At 38.3% G+C, this 23,423-nt stretch overlaps 1 protein-coding gene across 11 annotated transcripts in view; it reads right to left on the reverse strand.

The window, feature by feature from the left end:
• Nucleotides 1-261: 261 nt before the first annotated feature.
• SSBP2 (single stranded DNA binding protein 2) overlaps nt 262-23,423 on the reverse strand; it is a 195,374-nt gene continuing 172,212 nt past the window's right edge. For all 11 annotated transcript variants that reach the window (XR_014787643.1, XR_014787644.1, XM_084833571.1 and 8 more), the window contains one exon: nt 262-15,297. Coding sequence is in view for 9 of the 11 variants with exons in the window: in XM_084833571.1 (XP_084689697.1) it covers nt 15,268-15,297 (30 nt within the window). In the remaining 2 variants the exon portion in view is untranslated. The remainder of the gene's footprint in view (nt 15,298-23,423) is intronic.

The raw sequence follows: 23,423 nt of genomic DNA on the forward strand, positions 1-23,423 counted from the left end.
CTCAAACGGTCCCTTGTGCCACATGGCAAAACTGCTTTTTAAATGGAGGAGATCCAAACAGTTTGTGATATAACATGGGATCATATCTGCTGATCCCAGAACATGCTAAAGCCCTTAGTTGTACCTCGAATAGTTCTTTGGATCTTGGCCAGAATGATTAAACTACTCACTGTGGAAAAGTTCTGGATAACCCCACTCACGTGTGACTCTTAGAGGAGTGACTCTGGACCATGGCAAGGACATAGCTTTTAAAAGTACAACTTATTTTTGTAAAATGAAACTTTATTCTAAAATGTATCCAAAATTGCAAGACACAACACCATTAAAACAGATAAATACATATTTATGTACAGAGAGCGTCAAAACACAAAACAATTGTTAATATAATTTTATACCACTTTAATGAGTTTCCATCAACAAAATTTTACAATTTAAAGAAGACTTTTCAGTTGCAAAAGTTTTAAAATCATATGTATAAATTATGCCTACCACAACTCCAATACAGGTAAAGTAAAATACAAAAATAACCAATACTGAAATTCAAATACAAAACCCCAAATAATGTTGCACAGGTACATATGTACACTTGATGAATTCATGCAGTTACACAGTGCAACAAAATTAACTGCTTTAGTTTAAACCTATCACAAAATGGAACAACCATATCTGCAAGCAGAAGAAAATATATATTTGTAATAAATCATAGTGCATTTAGAAGTTAAACTTTATAAAATGATTGCTGAGTGATTTATTTCTAAAACTCCTCAGTTTGTTCAGACATTCCACTTAATTCTAAATTACACTTCCACTAAATAAAAGTTCAGAACAGTTTAAAAAGATTTGATACCAAAACTTTTCTGCCTGTTCACTTCTTCGTCTTTAGTTTTGATATCAAATCTATTAGCAAGGTATTTATATCACTTCCTTGTTTTTAAAGAAAATGCTTATGCTATATTTGATTAAAAAAAAGAGTCTAGAGTACAGTAGGTGGAATTCAAAGATACCTCGCTTCAAAAAAAGACACCAGACTTGTTTATTATGTGCATGTGTGCACCCAAGCACCCATACACACAAACTGTATATGGTGAACCATCTTTACATGTAAGGCCTCAAACCCAACTGCCTTGATTGCACAAACACAAGTTATCTCAAAGGAATTTATGGCTTGAATGACATTTCAGACAATTAGGTGGGCAGGTGCAAAGTAGGTTATTTGCTTGTTTGGTTGCTTTGCACAAAGTGCAGGTCATGTTGTAGAAAGTTAATGTTCAAGGAGCTGTGCAGTAAAATATTACATATGCTCTAAAATGATGAAACAGCCAAAGAATAATTAAACAGGTGGCTGTCACCTTTCATGTTAGCTGCTGTTGTTTGCCACAATCCATGTGTATAGATTCCACTGGGATTCATGTTTCATCAAATATCAGGTGAGACTTTGATAAGGAGCATCTCTACAGTCTGAGATTTTTCTCTTGGAATTCTGTTGAAGTGTTTTCATTTAAAGTCAGTGAAACACTGTCTTTCAATGTGGAAAATATGTACAATGTACTGATAAAGTGTGGTAAGGAAGGAAGCTTTCCAACACTTGAAATTAATAGGTGAACAAGAGAAACAGGTGTGTGTGTGTGTGTGTGTGTGTGTATACACTTGAATGAAATACATTGCATTCTGAGGGGTGTTCATATTGTTCTGTACATGAGGTCACTTTGACAAAGATTAATGGAAAAAATAGGCCAATTTTTGAATGCACTTTATAATCTTATGGCACTTCTAATAGGGAACCAGTACACACAGTGACATGCAGAATGAGATTGCAGCTGTACCCATGTTCAATAAAGTTTTTTGAACAACAAAAGGAAGCATAAAACTACTATTTAAAAACGGGGAGTTTTGGCTATTAATGTACATTAAGAGGCATGGGAAAAGGAGAATTATAGGTCAACTCTGTGTACATTTTAAATAATTTTGACATTTATAATACTACTTGTTCCAAATTCCCTTAAACTAGTCATAGAAAATGTTTAGGTGCACTGAAAATTAATCATAAAACCAATGGCTGCACTAAATAGCTTAGGGAGCAATCCTATGGCTGCTAGACAGCGGCTAGACGGACATAGGATATTGTATTATTCGGGAACAGACCTCGGAGGCTGTGCTCCGAGGTTGGGTCCGGAGAACCGACCTCCTTCCACTTCTGCGCTGCCTTAGAGGCAGTGCGGAACAGCCCTGTCCTCTGCGCTCGCAAGAGGAGTGTGAAGTGGCTGAAAAGGGGTGTGGCTGGGGGCATTCTGGGGTGGGCTGAAACGTCTATATGACACACCCTATGTGTCGTACAGCAGCCTCCTTCCTCGCTCTGTGCTCCTACGGCTAAACAGCCGCAATCGGCTGTTTAGCCAAAAAGGCAGGGCAGGAGGAGTGCGGAGGGAACAATCCCCTCTGTGCTTCTCCTACCCTGCTTTGGATAGGCGGTCGCCTCCGAGTTCAGAGGCGGCTGCCTATCTGGATAGGATTGCGCACCTATTCACATACTTCTGTACTACTTAGCAAGCTCCACTCTGTGTGTGTGGTGTGTGTGCGCTGGATAGTAAAGAACTGAAATCTCATGAGTATTTTCTAAGAGCCGGTACTCTTGAGTTCATACTCAAAAGGATCATAAGGTTCTGATGTTGCTAAAAAGTATTATGGTATTAGTATGGTATGTTTTTCGCATTGCAATTTATCGCTCTCCGGAGAAAGTACTAATATCTACACATTCAAAATAAGTAGAAGAAAGCTACATTTAGCTGTTAAAAAGGTAAATGTAATTCAAGTTTGCAAATCACCGGTGCTTAGAAATTAGAGGTTTGCATGTTAAGCATAGGATTGACAAATTTACTACATTTGGTACTTCTTGGCCCAGGACTCACATAGCTCTTGCAGCGTAGGATCTGCAGCATTTCTTTCCGTACTGAAAAGTAACTGAAAATCTTAGACTATGTGAAACCCTGGTTTGAGGCTTCTCACTTTAATCTGGGCATGTGGGAAGGAGCTTCACTGCGACCTAAATCCCAGGCCCAAGAGCCTCACATGCAGTTACTGAAGATATAAGTCATGGATAAAAGGCAGCAGTTTGAGTAGGGTATCAGCAAAAATTGGAGCAGAGGATGGTGCAGTTCTTATGATATAATTATTATACTGAATGTGGCAAGGTTATCAGTGCAGCTCCTCTATCAGCCCTCTACAGAGAGTTTACACTTTAAGCGAAGGGTCACCCTCACTTCTATTTGTGAGTGGTATTTTAGAATTGCTGTTCTCCAAACTTTAGGGAATGCTAAATCCCACTGTGTTCAAAACTGTGTTCCACAGTACTATACTTCCCAGGGAAATAAATTGCTTCATGGAGCTCCACTACTTGATCGATGAAATATAATTAAAATGTCCTCAGTTTATTAAACCGTTGTGCTAATATATGTTCCAATATTATTGTTGTAAGCATCTGTATTTGGAAGCAAATTCCACTCATATTATAAAACTTGCTTCTAAATAAAAGTACTTTAGGATCAGGGTGTAAGTTCTTCACGTTGAGTGAGAGCAGTAAGCCACGTACTGTGTAAGAATTTTATTAAAATATTTTTTTTTAATGGAGTTAACTCAGATTAGCAAGGATCTGAATTACTTTAGTAAATAGACTATAATATTTGCTATAAGCTAATGAATGTCTAATATGCAAATTATTTAAATGTACAGTAGCCTTTCTAAGCATTTCACACCAACATAGCCTAATTTTATTAAGACCCATTGGTGGTATGAATGCATTTATGACTGTATTCTTCTGAGAATCTGGATTAAATTATATTCCGGTATCTGGGCAAACATAGTTACTACATATGTTACCACATATGCTGGGTGCATACTAACTACAAAGGGGCCCTGATTATGTACCAGCCACACTGATTATGTATCAATGCACCAGTTATCTGGTGTACTAGGGAAGCATTGACCTTATCTGTTCAGCATGTATGTTAACCTGTGATCCCAGTCTGCTGGGTCAAAGATGCTGCTGTTAATGAGCATGAGAGCATCATAATAAACCTATCCTTTAAGTCAATAAAATCTGACTTCCCGCTAGAAGAACGTCTTGATAAACATAAGCATAGCTGCTGGACTTCTGATCACAGTAGATTGCGTTGCTTCTGAAATTCCTCAAGAGGTTACTCTTAGAGACTCATTAAGAAGCTTGGGGCACTGAACCCATGTTTAAGAGCGGTTTCTCGAAGACAGATATTTGTTTGTGTTTAGAGAGGGACTAAGGTGAAACATTGTATTTGAGATAAAATACAATGGGACTAGAGCTACTTTTGGACAAAGCATGACATTTGTTACCTGTTTAATTTCATCTTACAGCAATTTGTTAAGGTTTGCTGAACTGCTTTTTACTTCAGTGTTGCTTTTTGATGTTTGTAATGCAATGCAATCCTATATATGTGTCTACTCAGAACTAAGCCACAAGTTCAATAGGACTTACTTCCAGATATGTAGAGGACTGCGGCTTTAAGCATTATATTTAGATCCTGTATATGGGACTGCATGAGAAAATTGCTAGTGATTTTTAAAGGCAATCTGGAAGGGGCTTTCAAAAATATACAATTTGTTTTTTTGACATTACTGTGGAAGTTCTAAATGAATTCTTTCCCAAAAAATGCCTGTGTGGATTTTTTTTTACTTGACAAATAATTGAAGTTTGCCAGTCTTCTTTATCTTAAACTTCAACAGTTAACTTTCCACTAGATCCATACATATCCAAAATAAAGTTATGGTAGGCTGTGATCCTATATACCCTTACCTGGGAGTAAGCCTCATTGAGCTCAATGAGACTTATTTCTGAGTAGACAAACATAGGATCACAATGTAATAAGTTGCAAAGCAGCTGGACTATACTTTTAAAAATCAGCAAACTCCTTCAATAAATTACATGGATTGGACCAGTATGTACTATATTATCTCAGAATCTGTATTGTCAATGATTGCTGCATGGGTTAGAAAGAATAAAACTTGAAACCACTACACGTGCTTAACAAGTGTTTAACCATATAGGAACAGTACATTTTGATGACAGAACAGGTACTATGTATATAAGACATATGGCTATACAGTCAAAAACTACTCTTGTTTTGAAACAAGAATTGACAGTAGTAATATATGCTGAAAATAATTCTGACACAAAACCTACAATAATTTACAGCGTATCCATAGTTCTGGATGTTTATAATGCCAGTCATAAAAGAAAAATACATTTTCTACATAGACTATCTTGTGCAAATACTAACATGTTGACAATAGTTTACTGATGCACTAGACAACTGAAACAGACATAACCCCTTTAGATGTAACTCTTTCCTTTTTCCTTAAAAGAAACATTTTCAAGGCAGAAAAGAACAGTCTGTGTAACAAATGCTTTTTTCCTCAGAATTAGGCACTGTTTTAAAAAGTTGCCACAATAAATTATTTTCAAGGGAACAATTGTCACAAGGAATAAAAATTTAGTAACTTAACTAATGATAACCTAATTATCACTTCAAGAAATAAATGTTGGTGAAGTTTTTTGATTCAGTAATATCTATATTTCAGAAAAGTGTGCAGAAAACAAAGCATCATGCTTTGTGGTGTATATACCATTATTTAAGGCTATACTCTAGTTTTGATTCCTAAACTCTTACTAAATATATTAACACAAAATTAAACTGGAAAATAATTGTTATGAATAGCTTTTGGGGAAAAATGTTTTACTAGCAGTTTTTCATGTTTAAAAATACAGCTATAATTATAGTATCGTCTAGATTTCTGCAAACAGTTTAAAATTAATGCATTTTATATATTTCCTCCCCAACCATAGACCCACTTTCCCCATGCTAATTAACACAGGAGGCGGCAGGGGCAGCGGGGGGGGGGGTGAAGGTTCCAGAAGTACACAGCAGATCCCTGTGTTAGAGCCCTGTCTGAATATCACCTGGATGCTGAGATTCTATATTCTTGATCTTGTTGAATTCATAACAGACAATTCATACATAGAAATTAACTTCTGTATGTGGATCACCCCTGAAGGTTCAGGGGCTTCTCTAAAGTCAAGAATACTCAAAAGCTTTAGTGGTTACAAAACTCATAAGGCTGGGTCTCTCCACAAAAAGATGGCTCTATTAAGAATGGATTGGGTCTGTGATTGTACTTCTAAATCAATGGCATCATTTTAAGATTATCAGCTTGTTGATGTTTGTTTCAGTGTGAGCTAGCTTTCCTATTGACAGTGCTGACTTTCTGCATAAGGACAGTTGAACTAAAGTGAATTTATAATTTCTCTGTCTCCTTCTTTGTTTTGCTCAACAGCAATTTTCAGGTTGCTGTCTGTTTGAAAAATAAAAGCTGTTTAGCACTTTGCTAAGTGCTCTAATCTCTCAAATGAACTTTACATTGTACAAGATGAAACCCCATCAGAATGGTGCATTCATAACTAGAGTTAGGACTTTATTCAAAAATGGGAGCAATACCTTTTAATGGATTTTGTAGCAACTGTCTGTAGGTCAATGTAAACCTCTGTTAGACATTGTGATATAAGAAAAATACATACACAGTGACAGAAAGAAAAATGAATGGGCTTTACTCACAAAATCATACACTGATGTACTATGTACAATTTACAACATAATACCAAAACTTAGCATTTCTGTGTGGATACTTTTTTAGACACTTAGGGAAGCTCCATACTTTATACACCAAATGTGTTTCTTGCAGGAAACATGTAAAATATGACATGAGATATATAGGAACATGAATCTTTAAGTCCATACTTTACAGGTATATTGCACAAAACACTGATGTATACATTTGCCATGTTTTTTGTGGCCATAGAAATGTGGGGCTTTACTGAACAATCAAATAGTTCCCCACTTTATTTCAGCATTTGCGTGATACTCATATATGTTTCTTTTCATGACAAGGGGCAATAAACTGAAACAAGCTTGTATTCCTGACTCCACCTCTAGTTTTAAAATGTCTAGCTGGACGTACATTCCAGTGTAGGAGAGGAGAAAGTGCACAGCCAGCACAGAATTAAAAAAACAAAATAAAAAACCACCACCACCACAAGCCTAAACCAGCAGCTCACAAAATGGTGCAGGCATAGAAAGGGAGAAGAGAACTGTGTTGCTTGTTACCAAATTATCTCACGTAACTATTCACTAGCTATCTCTGACACTCACACTACTATGTTCCTCCACAACAATCAAGGATGTGCTAACTAGAGTAAGAACAGCATTTTCCCAGGTACAAAATATTGTGCTTTGAATGCTAGAAATGGCAATCCTGAGGTAAGATGTGTAGAATGGAAAACATCTTACAAATGAAAAACAAACTTGCACACTAAACTACTACACTGAGTAATGAGATACCAGAACATCAGAAATGAAGATTTCCTGCAAAAATATTAATTTGCCAGATCCTACCCCAGAGAAAATTGAAAAGGGAAAAAATGCTTATAAAAAACTTATATAAAAACCAGATGGCTGTTATATCCATATGTGGGCATTCACTAGCCACTGGGTAGGTAGTATAGCGACAAAGAAGCCTGGAGAGGAGATAGGAGAGCAGAGGATGTTGGGAATGGGGAGAGAATGAAAGGACCAGGAGATGGGAAAAGAGGATATAAACGTGAGAAGAGCCTGGGAGGGGTAGAAAAAGCAACAGAGAAAAAACAGATGGCTCAGGAGAAAATGGATGAACTAGAAGGAAAGGATGAGCAAAGATGACTGGTGCTCAAGGGAGTTGGGACTTGGGGAACAGGGTAAAGGAGGCTGAAGAGGCTAAGTGCCTGAAAATTTGTTTTATTGTGGGAACTCTCATCAGAGACAATGGCTGGTGCTATGCAAGGTATGAAATTCACTGTCATTCACTGGCTACTGGCTTAGACGGCTTTAAATATTAGATGGTTTCATAAAAGATTTCACGTCTACAGCTATTAGCTATTAGCAATGACAGATAAATGCAGCCTTGATATTCAGAGGCAGCAAGCTTCTGAATACCAGATGTTGAGGATACACAAGGGGAGGTAGTGTGTTGCCTTCATGCTTGTGGGATTCCTGGAAGCACATGGCAGCCATTACTGGAAACAGAACGTGGACCTAGATGGACTCTTCCTTTGATCCCAACAGGGCTGTTTTGTTCTTAATGTTGGAAAAACCCTCATACGTTGCTTAGACCAGGTATGGGCAACCTGTGGCCTTCCAGATGGTGTTGGACATCTCTTATCAGCCCCAGCCAGTATGGCCAATGATCAAGATGATGGCAGTTCAAATACAGCAACATCCAGAGGGCCACAGGTTGACTGCCCCTGGCCTAGTCAGAAAGGGTTTTGTGGAGATGTGGAAGGGTGAGCAGAGTTTTCTAAGGCTGGGCAACTTGTGGTCCTCCAGATGTTTTGGCCTACAACTCCCATCACCTCTCACCATTGGCTATGCTGGCTAGGGCTAATGGAAGTTGTAGGACAAAACATCTGGAGGGCTACAAGTTGTTCACCTCTGAGTGTTTTCCAATAAAGTCTCTGGTTCTCTACTTTCTGGTGACTTGTAGAATTCAGCTTAATCAATTAAGTAATTAATTAATGTATTTATTTAATCTATATGGTTGCCAATCAACAAATATTCTCTGGATGGCTTACAGAGCAAAAAAAACAAAGGTACAACATTAAAAATACAATAGACAATAATTAAAAACAGAAAACAGTTACCTCTAAGAGTTCTATTTGGGAAACTCTTGCATTGTTGGATGGGAAAGGTTAAGAATTCAGAATAACCTAAATGTACTAATTGGATTCTTTCTGATAATAGTAGTTTGCACCTGTAAAAAGTGATTAGAATGATTACACTACTCATGTAAACAGGATTCTCTGTTTGGATTCTGCAGAATTCTGCCCATGGTTTTGGTGCAAAGCACTAGAAAACAATTCTTATTGCTGTTTGTGTTGGTAGTGTGAAAATGCACATTGTTTACTCAATAACGAAAATGTACTTTCCATGTCTTCCTTCTTTTTCTCAAAATGATACAAAGCATTGTGAAAATGCAGGACCTTTCATAAAACACTAAATTTTCATGGATTTTCTGTGAGAAACTGCTGGGATACAGACCAGGTGTTAGAATTTTTCCCAGGAAGAAAATGAAATTGCTGTTAACATTTCAGTCTATAAAAATCTAGGCGTTCCCCTGCCTTTTTATCATATACAAGTGGGTAGAGGCACAGCATCTCTCATATACACCTTTGAGCTTAGTGTAACTCAGTATATGTATACATCTAAAACTTACCAGTGTCTGTGTGCATATCATGTTAACCACGTTGGCTGGATCATATCCAAAGGTAAGCACTTTTATGCCCCATTGATTTCAATGGGAGATATGAAAATATGTGCTTAATTCTCCCATTGAAATTGTGGGATTTAAGAGTGCTTAACTCTAGCTGGATCATGTTCATCCTAATGATGTGTTATTACTTCAAGCAGACAGGACTATCCACAGCAATTTCACGATAGTAGGTCTAAGCGAGTACCCCTCAAAGTCTCACATGCGTGTGGAAAGCACTACTTTCGCTGTATCTCTCCACACCATATCACACACCATTCCAGATTCTCAGTTGCTGCTTCTGAGAAGACTGGAAATGCCCTAGTGCATGTGCACAACCCTGAATGTTACCCTTTAGATCCTGGTTCAAACTAAATTAGAAAACCCTGTAACACAGAACTCTAATGCTTCTGAATACTGGCTTATATATTTGATTTGAGGAGTCAAGATTTTTGAAATTAACATCCAATTTAATAATGCAGAATTAACATGAGTTGGTCATGTTTTTCCACAATTTTTGATTGCAGTTAATTTAACTTTAAAAACAACCCATTTACTTTCTAAATCTCCTTTTCTAAAATAAAAAAAACAAAAGCACAGCACAGCACAACACAACACACACACACACAAATGTGGCCAGAAAATGGATGGTGTCAAGTTATAAATAAAACTTGAACTTTGGTCAAAAGATGTATATCAAAAAGGACATACATCTATCCACATGTCTATGGCAAATCCTCTCATTACTTGAGAAGCTTCCTTGCATATCTTACATATAAATGACAAAACAAATGTAGGTAGAAGTGCTACACTATTACTTATTTTGGTGATAAAATATGAATACATACCATAAGCACAAGGTAAGTCAACAAGTTCAGTAGCAGTGCTCAAATGAACTAAGAAATGGGGGGAGGGGGAGACCCAAATTCTTCCCCAGAAGTTAGTTATATACAGGTATAAATGTTTCTGTATTTTTTAAAAAGCAGAGATGGCACAGTTGTGGGAAGACTCAAAATACCAACGCTGCAAGCATTTGTGCTCCTCCATAACTCTCCACCTGATGTCAGTAGAGCTCATATGTTAGCAAATGCAGCCTGGAATCTGAGCATATTCTCAGAATGGATGGTTAATTACCTCAATCAAACAGTCCCAATGAGTAGGAAGGGGCTACAGTGGGCACAAGGAGTTCTATGTGAGCAAAGTTAGGCTAATCTCTTGGAAAAGGTCAGGAAATGTTCCATGTGCAACTGCATGAAGGGCATTCTTTAGTACTGAAGAAAATGGAGGAGCCTCGGTTCTAGCAGTTGAGTTTGCATCACACTGAATTAACTGTGAAATCATTAACATGACAAACTGAAAATTGAAGGTTATTTATGCTTAGAGCTCAAGCTATTTGATATTAAAAATAAATAAATGGGAGACACTTTCAAATGTGGATAAGTGGGTGTTTTTGACCCAAATATCGGCTAATTTAAAGAAAAGTTAGATGTTAATATACCAAGAGATTCTGCATACGATTTAGTATTTACCAAAGTCATTCTTAAAAGTCCAGTCAGACTAGATTTGAACAGGTACTGAAGTTGTATCGACTTCCAATGAATTAAATCAATAAATTACTCTGTTCTGGTAAGCTTTTTGCAGCATTAACTCTTATCTTGGTGGTATTCTTAATGTTTAAATGTTGCATGCCAAATTTCCACATAAATAACATTTATGCATTTCTTTAAAATAGTTATCAGGGAAGAAATTTATAATACATGAGCTTTAGAGAACTCAGAAAATGTCAGTGCAATATTTATTGGCTAAAATTTGTGATACCAAGGCAAAGGAAAAAACTGAAGTGTACAATTTCATAACTGGTCCCTTATCAAATTCACCATATACTTCCATAGCCTCACTTCATCAAGCATATTGGTATATAATCACAGTGCTGACAAACATACTAATGAGTATTAGTCAACCTTTTTGATGCAAAGATGCAAACACTACACAATAGTCTCGATCTAGCTATAGTCATAAATAAAGACCCATTGCTCACAGTTGGACTTAGGGTCATTCTACACACATTCAAACTGTGGTTTCTTATTACATGAACAAGCCCTGTGCTCATGTGTTTATTTGTACTCCTCCCCACTCCACTTAATGAGATATTCCCTGGTTTGCAGGAAGCCACAGTCGACCATTACATTCAAACTGGCAGACTATGGTTTGCACTTGCTCAGCAAACCAGGATTGGAAACTACGGATGGATGGAGAGTGTGTGAGCATATGGCTTATTCCTGTAGTGCCAAACCATGACTAACTTTAGCTGGATTGAAAGACCTGTATATTTAAATTAGAATTAAATAAATTTCCTTTTCATAAAAAGCTCAGCTGGGAAAGGCTGCACTCATTATGGATGTTGGTGACAACAAGGTGCCTTTTGGATACCAGTTCTGCTGGCTGCATTGCTTTCACTAGGACCTGGTGGTCAGATGTGAAGGAATTTGGGATAAACACCAAATCAGGCCAGGATAGTTCAGAAGTTCAGATGAGGAATATGGTATGAGCTACAAGGCAAAAACAGGGTTCCAAATATAAATTTGCTGGAAGAAACTATGCTAAGTGTTTGCTCTTATGCAGCAGTCTCTCCAGATTGTGGCTGAAGCATATTACTTGGCAAGTGCTGGCTGAAGGAAAGCTGTAAATTACACCACCTTTTATGAACATGAAAAATAGTTCAACAGGAAAAGAGGAAAAAAAGATACACACCAAACTCACTCTTAAAAAGCCTAACTTCTAAACACATTTCCAGCGGTTTATATAGAAGCCACCAAAAGTTATTAACTCCTATACTTCTTCTATTCTGTCACTCTTGATACCCCATCTACAACAGTCTTCATATAATTATGCTCCACATTAGAAAATCAGCTCTACTTTATCACTGTTTTTGAAAGATAGGTCATACTTCACTAGTATAACTAGATCTCTAGAGATGTTTTTGGAGGATTCTAGAGGGGCACAGACATGAATTCATGTGATTTTTCAGGAAGGATTTATGAGTAGGATCCAGAAAGAAGGTGTTATTCTAACCATACGTCATCCTTTACAAAACAAAATCCAGTTACTGTGTGACAGTTTCCAAATGTTGGCCTCTGCTGGAATAACTCCATCAACACTCCTAGGGAAGAATGCAGTTAGATGTTAACTGGCCCTAACACACACTTCTCTCTCTAGGGGAAAAACCTTAGCATTAAGGCATGTATAGATCTATAAGACATACAGTACACATGGATTTTTAGCGTGCTAGGAAAAATCAATGCTTGGAATTCAATCACCTATTTCAATTTTGTCCTCTATATTACCAGCCTTTATAAACAACTTACTAGACAGTATAAAACAACCCAAACAAAAAAACAGTTTATAGATAGTAGTGTCTCAGATGTTATGTGTACAGCATTCATAGTTTATACTTATGTGGCTCACTGGAAACATGTGTACTTCAATCACAGAAATGGAAAAATTAGGTACAGAGACAGACTTTTCATATGCATAAAATGAGTGGCTGAAAAAAACGTATTTGGAATTAAGGGGGCTGTATCCAATGCAATGCTGGTCCAGGCTCTTTGATCCAGCAGAGGCTTCCATGAACAGAAGGGGGAAGGAGGCCATTTTGCAAATTTCCATTCTCCTGCAACCACCTTCCACACTGTTCCAGAGGGTCCCCAACAATCTGGAGCAGATTTTGGGGGGCGCATAGGTGGTTGCATAGAGAAAGGGGAATCAATGGAAATCTTCTCCTCCCCGTTTCTGTTCATGGAAGCTTCCATAAATGGAAGAACAGCATTGGATACAAGTCAATATTGTTATCTTGTTCCAAGCGCTGAATAAGGAGAAGAGGGAGAAATATATGTATTTTACACTTCTAACAAGATTTGATTCTGCAAAACGGTAAGCACATGTGATTTTACATATTCCAAATTGTTTACTCCATTCTACAAGGTTAACGTAGTACAAAAGAGTACTGCTTATGTTCAAATCTCTGTAGGTAAGGTTCCTGTAACACCATCACAACTTAAATAAAAACCATTCTTTCTCCTTAAGTTCAGTGACAAAGAGTGTCCACTACCATGCACTGCTCCTTATTCAAACACTTCAAAATACAATTTCAGTGAGAGGTGCACTGGATAGACTGGAAACAAATTTCCCAATCAGCTCAAGTAGAAGCAAATCTATATTCTAAGGCAATAGTTCACCTTACACATTCAGCAGAAGGAATGGTAAGGAGATGTTCAGATAATGGAACCTGCAGAAAAATAAGACTTTGTTTTGAGAACGTACTGCAAAATTGGAAGTAACGTAGGAATAAATGTAAAACAGTTTATACTTCTCTTCATGCATCATTAATTGCCAAAAAGTGGGTGGGTGGCTGGGGGCCCGTCACACCTTTTCCATGTCTGGATACCTTTAAATTCCTCAGTCATTTTGGACTGCAAGAGATACGATACTGGGAGAAATTTGACTATATGCCCTAATAAATTTGTTGGTTGTTAAGATGCTACAGGACTCTTTGTATTTATACTTAAATGAAGTGATGCTAATTATTTGTATGGCCTTAGAAACATCCAAAGAGGTCAGACAGAATTACAGATGACAGGAAATTAGAGAGGTGGAGAAGGGGAGAGATTGATTAGTAGGGCCAGTGACTATATATCTGGGGAAAAGGAAAGGCTTTCTATCCCCCTTCCCCCAGCACATCAAAAGCTGATCAGCCTTTAACTTGTTACAGATAATTGGGAGGCTAAGGTGTAAGTAACCTTGACAGATAGTGGTGGATTGTTAAAAAAAAGCATGCCTCAACAATAGAATCTAGAGCTTTTAAAATTAGTTTTACTCCTATGGAAGATCATAGTGAATAAATTTTATTTTTTCCAAAGGCAGAAAGACAACCTGCCACATTTATTGCTGGATGCTACAGCAATCAAACCAGAGCCCAACAAAGCAATGTTGTATTTCTCTGCATAGATCAAGAAGTTGATATAAACTTAGACTTCCCTTGAAAACAAATATTGAAGGATTTGCATCCTGATCCTCAACACATTACCTAGAAGTAAATCTGAATTATATCAGTGGAGCTTACAACTATACAGGTATGTTTAGGATCGCAGTATTAGGCATCTATAAAGAAATGGGGGCAAAGAGCCCCCTCCCCCGCAAGACATTCTTTTCTCTCACTTTTTAGAAAGGCAGTGGACAAGTTTAACTTGCGCAATGAAAGTAATGCATTTCTTCTGTTCCTTGAGATAGTGTAGTTTTCAATTCACATGGTTATTGGTATCAAACACAACTTATGAGAGCCCTCTTATAAGCAGTTTTATTCCTATCCGTTAATGGCAGACAATGACAAAAACAGAACTTATCTGAGATCTTCTTAAAAAAATAACTTACAAAGCAGTGATATACACAGCACAAAACAGTTCAGATGGGGAGAGGGAAGCAGTTCTTTTAGTAGTTAAAATGTAAACGTGAAAAAAGATGGAATAAAAGTCCCTATTTCTTATTTCTACTTAAGATGTCATGTGATAATATCTTACAACGTCCTGCAGGTCTATATATGTATGTGCGCATATCTATGTCTCTGTAACACACACATACATACACCTATCCCTACATATACATACACAGATAACTGTTTGCAGTTCAGTCTTGGGCAGCTCTGATATGCCACATATTATAGATGGTGAAATCAGATCAGGACCCACTTTCTTCACAAAACTGGAAAGATGGTTGGGGGAAAAATGGTGGGTCCAATTGTGGCAGAGATCTTTTCTGTTAAACTGTACACAGGGATGAGTAATTTTTCTTCTTTAGTAGCTCTCTGGAGAGGGCCAACTCAGTGCAGCCTTCATGAAGAGACTTGGTAATGGATCACACACTCATTGTCATGCTGGGGGAGTACTGAAAAATAGGAATCCACATTTTAGCAGCAACTCATTCACCAAGCTACTATTAGTAAGCTTGAATGTAAATCTCTAGTGACTCCAATCACAATTTAATGTGATCTACATGTGTGTATTTCTAGCTTTCTAATGAACATAACTATCAATGGAATATGCAGGTAATATATTACCTACCTATCATTACTTCAAATGCCATATAAGCAGTTCCTGATTAGACAAACACTGTGCTACAAAGGCATATATTAAGCAAAACACAAATACCAAGGTGACAATTTTGTGGATGCAGGAATTCCTTAAATAGAAATGATCTAGTGTAAAATATGTATGTCAGAAAAGAAAGTGTCCCTGTGTCTTGAGTGCTGATTATAAGAATCAGCGTTTTGATTCCCCATGTTCCCTTCATATGTAATCTGATGAGCATATGTTTTATGGAAAAAATGTGTTTAGCTCTTCATAACTTTCTTTGGCATCTTGTTCCATTAGTTCCCTTTATGATGTCAATCTTGAAAGATTATCCGTATTCATTTGGCCTTATTTCAGAAACATCACAGAAGGTAGACTAGCACATGTAGTTTGCAACAGAATATTTACTTGTACCACTGGAGACTGCCACCCATAATTACATTGCTATAGAGTTAACAAATGGAATAATTTAATTGCAAAGTTGAATTGAAATACCACATCAGATCCTGTCCATAGTTTTAGGCAGAACTCCTGGCTAAAGATGTAGATGTCCAAACTCAAAACTGATTTCAATACTTAATGACTGCACTAATAGCAACCACAGTGATACTGTGATAGTATGTCAATAGGTTAATAAACTTTTGATAGTGATTTAGAGAAAGGCTTTAAACATTTATTTAATTGGACTGAAGTTGCCTCATCTCAAAGACAGCAAGATTTGCAATGATTAAAAAGCTAGGCATAGGATCAAATTGTAGAATGATAAAAAATCTAAATAAAAAACCCTTGTCTTCTCCTCCCCTGCTTAATTTCCAGGTAGTTGTACAGCAAGACAAAGAACCTTAAAATCAGCTAAGTGTGCAATCCTATGCATGTTTACACAGAAAACAGTCCTACAACTCCCAACCATTCCCCAGTCAGCCATTCCGTAGGACTTTTTTCTGTTTAAACATGCATAGGATTGCATTCTAAGTAGCAAATTAGTGGAGAGCAGTCTCAAAACAAGTCATAATAGTAAGTAAAACTTATCTGATTAAATTACTACTCATACCAATTTATTCAATTTTCTTCATTTTTCAGATTGATCTTTTATCCAATTTCTAAGTGAACCATGCTTAATTATGAGGTAAGGAAGGACTGCTACAGCTATTTTAATCATATGAGGCTAAACTTAAGAGTGTTTTTTTTTAAAATGTCTGTTTTATCCATTTTTGAATTATCACTCATTGTGTATAAATTTTGCATACACACAATCATATCAAATAGTTCTTGTAATTATTTTAGTGTTTTGGGAATATGAAACTTTGGTGTTTGTTTGAATCAAGAGACCTACATTTCCCCTGATTCAAGCCAAAATGGCAAGCACATCAAGTTCCTCTCTGGCATAAGTAGTTCCCATTGTTGGTTCCAACAGCCTTTAATCCAATTTCAGCAAAACAGTCAATAGCACTGCTGGTGGGTCAGCATCCTTTTTTTTTTTTTTAAAGAATCAAGTATGAATAAAATCTAACCTTAAAGTATCAAGCATGAGCATATTTTGAAGGAGCATGGAAACCTGACCTTGCTAACTTCAGCATAATGTTTATCTGTAAATGAACACTAGAGGGCATCTTTGTTTATCATGATCTAAATAAAAACAAAAAATGTGCTCAGAAAATGATTTTCATTCCACTGTCTTGGAACTACATCTTCTCAGTGGTTTTACATCGCCACCTCAATGTCCTTGGGCTAAAGATTCTCTGCAAAATTTCCCATGATTTCTTGTCAGGATTCATTTCAAAGAACAGACCTAAACTTAATTTTGTACCTCTCAGTTTAAGAGTTTGGGGCTATTACTTTTTGCCATATTTGGGGCCAAGAGGACTCAAAATGAATAGATGAGATACACAATACAGTGGAATAATTACACAAATGTGAAACATGTATGAATGTGTAAAAAAACCTTTGCTTTTCAGATGTAACCTACAGGTAAAATTCTTTATGGATTCCTATGTTTTGGCCCATCTATACATGTGCACATTTTACATAACTTATCTCTACTTGTTGCTCAGAATCTGCTGCTAGACTAATCAGCCACATCTCTATTGAGGTAATGTTTCTGGGGGGAATATTATCCATCCCCTGTTGCATATCAGTGCTGGTATTCATGGTTCTTTGAAGATGTACCCCATTTTCACACCATACATAGTGGATAAGGAGCAAATGTGTATTAAAAATTATTTTTAAATAAATGAAAACTGCATTTCATGAGAAAATAGCATTACTTGGCCTAGTGGCAACATTACAGAGAAGAATGAAACTGCATACACACAACTAGTATGTGCAAAAAAAGCATATACCACAAGGTTACAATGGATGTTTTAGGTTCTCAAGGGAAGTTTATTTTAATTTACAACAAAACAGAAACAGGAAGTCACATGAAAAATCAACTAATTATTGAAGGCTACCACCATAATATTTATCAATGTATAACTGTTAAATAATTAGGTCCAAAGTAAAATACATATATTGTGTTTTGAATTCTATCATTTTATTATTGTAAGCTGCTTTGGGAGAAAGGTTTGCTGAATAGGGGAATAAAAATGAAAGAAGTAAAAGTATTTATTACAGTTAAATTCTACTCTTGCATTATTTATTACATTTATATTTCACCTTTCTCGCTTGCTATTCAAAGCAGCATACTTGGGGTTCCCAGGCAGTCACCCACCCAAACCCAGATCTGGTTAGCATAAGCAAGATCGGGTGCTGCACCATGTGACTTCTAACCTTGGTGTTCCCAGTGGTCTCCTACCCAAGGACTGGTCAAATTCAGAAATGCTGCAGCATCTTTCCAGCTCATGTGCCCAGGAATACCTGTCGCAAACTCAAACCATCCTGCCCAAACCAAGTCTCAGATATGTTTCATAAATGAGCCCACAAAAGTTACTAGAAATTTTTTTTTTACTAGCTAGCCAGGGGCTGTCAGAAAAGAGATAAGAGAGCTATATTTCTATGCTGGGCATGGAGGAGGGGGCTTCCCTCTAGCAGCCCACTTGGTTTCTATGCTGGACATAGAGGTTTCCGTCCCTCCTCTCCTAGCCTTCTTTCCTGCATGTAATTCCTGGTTACCAATCACCACCAGACTAGTGCTTAAATACAAGGTTGGATTAACTGTTTTAGGCCGCAATCCAATGGCCACTAGTCAGTGGCCAGACAGCCATACAATAGGTCGGTTCCCTGAGAAATGACCTTCAACCCCTTCTGTGCTGCCTCGTAGGCAGCGTGGAACGGCCTCGCACTCCATGCTCAGAAGAGGACCACAGAGCAGCAAAATGGGGGTGTTCGTGGAGCAGGGAAGTTGGAAATCTGGTACAATACATCCAACATGTCATTCAGCCACCGCTTCCCACCCTCCGACTTCCCACGGCTAGACAGCCGAAATTGGCTGTCTACCCGTGGGAAGTCAGAGGGTGGGAAGCGGTGGCCGGATGACACGTTGCATGTGTCATACCGAAATTGGCTATCTAGCAGCAAATGCAGGGTGGCTGAAGTGCGGAGAGGATGATCCCCTCCGCACTTCTCCTAGCTTGCATTGGATAGGAAGTCGCCTCTGAGTTGGGAGGTGGCCACCTATCCCAGTAGAATTGCTCCCTCTGTCAATGTTCTTACACTTCCCATATTTACATGATTCTATGCAGGACAGCCCAACAGCAATGAAAGGGCAGCTGACAGACAGTTCATTTGCTGCTATAGGGCATTGCCTTCAGGATACTACCAGATGCTCAACATCTAGTAATCAAGATGATGGCAAGTACATTTTATCCAAAATGTCAACCATGTCCAGCAAGGCAAGGAACACTTGTCCTGCTAGCCAAAGTATGTTTCAATGTAGCAGCTTGGTAACTTGTCCCTTTGTGGTGTTGGTATAGAGCATTATGGGTTGGTGGCATGATCTTCTCAGAAAATTAAGATGATAATAGGTATGACTGATATTCATGGACCAAGTTTTTCCATATAGGTATTATTCTGGTTGCCTGTGTTATCATGCTGAACATGAAGAAATATCCTTGTATCACATTCGTCATGGTCACATCTTTGTTCTTTCACCAAGTCCTCATTCACAACAAACTAGTGACGGTCTCTGTGTTACTTCATGATATCCTTGAATTTAGCTTGCACACTGTTATCCTTCCAACACAATAGATAAAATGTTTTTTTGAATTGCTTCTTTGTTGTCATCATCAGGAAGAATCTGTTCGTACTGATCTGTGGTTTTGTGGTACTTTGCAAATATTTAATAGCTTGGGAATTATCAGATGTTTGGTGGCATAATTCCACATTCTTTTGCTGGCAACAGGACACCAAACAGATCCATATATACTCTTCTGAACTCTTGGCAAAGAGCTTCTGGACACAATGCAAAATGGTATGTTTGCAGAGAACACCACTTGTGCTTTGATTTCAGCACTGGATATTCTAAGGTTATATCTTTTGATGGGAAAAACACTGAGTAGCAGACAACAGTTGCTCAAATAGTATATTAGTGCAACAGTATATCCAACTGTATTTACTCTAGACCGTCATGGGGCTCCCTGAAAAAATGTACCATGCTTTCAGTAGTGGACAAGATGTGCATTATGGCCTCATCTTTTTGAATTAATGTGTTTGCAACCTATTTCCATTTGTATGCATTTGGAGTAATGCCTTCTCCTCATATTGTCTTGTTCCCTCTTGTGACATCCACCAACGAAAGGTAGACAAGCCTGGTTTGTTTCGAGTATTTGCTCCTGATGCAGTTCTATGCATTCGACTTAGAACTGTTTACTTTTTTCAGTAACCAAGTTCTTTGTAGTATTTTATATTAGAGGGCCTTTACCGCAGTGGCCCCACACCTCTGGAATCATGACCTATCATTGCAAGATTTAAGGAAGGCCCTGAAGACTTGTTTCCTCTACCCATCCCCGATTATGTTGAATTGTTCTGGTTTGTAGGTGTAATTGTGTTGGAGATTTTAGTATTGTCCAGACCAAATGTTTTACTGCTGCTGTTTGCTATCGTTATGCATTTTTGCTGTCTTATTACTATCAGTTTTTACTATATGGGATTTTATTTTTGTAAACTGGCTTGGGATTACTGGCACTGGGAGGAGCAGCCACTGGTTGATTCCCTTTCTTTGTACTGAAAGAGGCATAGAATCTGTGCCTCTCTCAGCATGGCAAAATGGGCAGGGCAATGACCTAAGTCAGTGTGGCTACACCTATTGACATTGGCAGAGCATGGCCATGCTCACTGATGTCATCCAGCCCATGGAGGGCCTTGTGGGGGCAATGCAGTCCCTTGCATTAAACCTGTACCCCACCCTTGCTATACAGTAAGAGCTTGGTTCTCTATATTCATGATTCTTTGCACAGCATGATTGCACTCTTAATCAGGGGCAGGCAACATTTTTGGACCTGCGGGCACATTTGACATTTTGAGAAAGCATCCTGGGTACAACTGCCATGGGGGGCATGGCTAATCACAAAATGTTGGGAGCATCCCCCCTTGGATTTTAACTTTTCATGCCCCTCTTCTCTGGATTCTGATATTTCTTGTCCAACTGGATTCTGTTCTCACCTTCTTCCTATCACTCTCTCCTCAATCCATTTTTTGGCAGGGCATCCTTTTCCTCATCTGTATTTAAGTCAATGGAGTGATATTGCTCCATTAATTAGAATAGAGGCAGGGAAAAGGGTTCCTTGTCAAGAAATGGGGGGAAGCCCACTCCCTGACAAGGACACTGTTGTCCCAAGGGTCCTTCCCCCGCCCAAGCCATTTTTGGCAGGAGACTTCCCCTTGCCTCTAGGGATGTACGAAAGTTCCGCCACGGATCTCGGGGAGGCCGAATGCCAGCGCATTCGGCCCCCCCGAAATTGGTGGCCGAATGGTCCCCCGCCCCTCCCCGGGACGGGATTTACCTTAGGCGGATCGTCCTGGCAGCGGCGGCAGTGGCCGGTCTTCCGACTGGCTGCCGCCGCCATTTCCAGGTAAAAAAAAAACAAAAAACCACGTGATAGGCTACGTAAAGATTTACGTAGCCTATCACGGCTGACTACAGAGACGCAAACGGCGGCGCCTATGGCCACCGCCATTTGTGTCCCTGCTAGCCAGTGGCCGGATGTCCAGCCGCTGACGGAGCCAGCCGGCGGCTCTGCAGAATCCCTGCGGAGCGGAGCCGGCCGGCCAGGATTCCGGGGGGGAGGAATGGAGCGTCTCTCCCCCCGGCCAGGATTCCGGGGGGAGGGACGGAACGCCTCCCCCCCAGCATCAGCATAATCCGCGGAAAGGTAAGTCACTTTCGTACATCCCTACTTGCCTCTATTCAAGTTAATGGAGCTATAGTGCTCCTAGTGGCCTGGTAGGTACACCTAGGGGTCTTGGCAGGTGACAGTATGCCCATGGGCACTGCACTGCGGACTCCACAGATATCTTAATCATAGATCAACAAAAAGAGTAACAAGCGTATTTAACTTGATTTTAATTTTTATGAACTCAAGATTGTATACTTGATTTGTCCTTTATAATAATGTCATTAAAACCTTTTAATTTTAGAGACTCTATGCTCTCTCATACTCTGGTTATAATGGTGTCCATTCTGATCATGAACAACATAATTTGATTCAAAATGCAGCATATCTAAATCTATTTACAAGTACATCTAAAAGTGACATGCGGGTGTGAAATTCACTAAGATATTATCACAAATCTTGTTTAAAGAATATCTTTTTAATAGATATGTTTTAACATACGTAACTTGATTTTACAAAAATCAAGATTATCGGATATAGAAGATTAGCTTGAACTTCAAAAAGTAGGTTTATTTTAGAATATTCTACTTCTGTGTTGATGATGCCTCAGATACTAGCAAATTTTGAAGAACATGAAAACTCTTATCTGCTTATCTAAGAACGGTGCATGAGCTACCAGTGATAACTTTAATAAAAATATACACCAATTCAGTTTGCTGTTGCCTTCAAATACGTATTTATCATCTGACAGATCAGAGATGTAAAATGACACTGATGTGCTTCTCAGAACACTGAATATTATTTTCATGGTGTATAGCCTATTAAAAACATACAGCTGGATCCATACTTAGTCATATTTAGAATATATTCATTGAAATCAAGTAATGATTTCAGTGGGTTTCCTTTAAGTATGACTATGTCTGGATCCAATCCTTAACATGTAAGCCTGTTGGGTAGACAAGGGAAGAGGTGGCAAAGATATGGCTGATCTTTGCATTTTATCTGATGGCAGGCTCAGTGGATAAATGTTGATGTATAGTATGCACTAGATAGACGTATGTTCTAAGTTCCATAAAACAATTCTATATGTAAACAAAATCTGGAAAAAAACAATATTTTTCACACATTATATAAATCTTTCATGGTTTAGTCTGTATTTTTACATGATGGTTCCACTATTTTATGATATTATGAATCGCTTCTAATCTTCATAGCCTTCATAACCCCAAATTAGGTGAAGCGTGTAAAAGTTATAGCCCTAAATTCCTAACCCAGCAGGGTACACAGATCTATTTTAGGTGTGTTTCTTCAACTGTGGAAAATTTTGCAGAGAACATTTAGCCAAAGGAGTGTATGTATATTGTCTAAATCTATTGAGAAAAAAGTATCCAGATGGTGAAACAAAACAAGAGAATAATGAATCCCACACAATGGCTCAGGTCTTTGGGAAATAATATATGTCTTGACAGTCAGACCCTGGATTCTCTTCTGAAAAATATTTGCGGTTAGGGTAGCCAGGTATCTTCTTTCATTCCAGACTGCCCGATACTCCCATTGCTGCTTAAGATAGTTCTCCCTTTCTCTATAAAAGGTAAAGGTGTCCCCAACCAGTCGTGTCCGACTCTAGGGTGCGGTGCTCATCCCCGTTTCTAAGCCGAAGAGCCAGCGCTGTCCG

This window comes from Heloderma suspectum, chromosome 2 (assembly GCF_057233095.1).
Source record: "Heloderma suspectum isolate Gila_16-S chromosome 2, 16-S_ref, whole genome shotgun sequence".
Classification (NCBI taxonomy): domain Eukaryota; kingdom Metazoa; phylum Chordata; class Lepidosauria; order Squamata; family Helodermatidae; genus Heloderma; species Heloderma suspectum.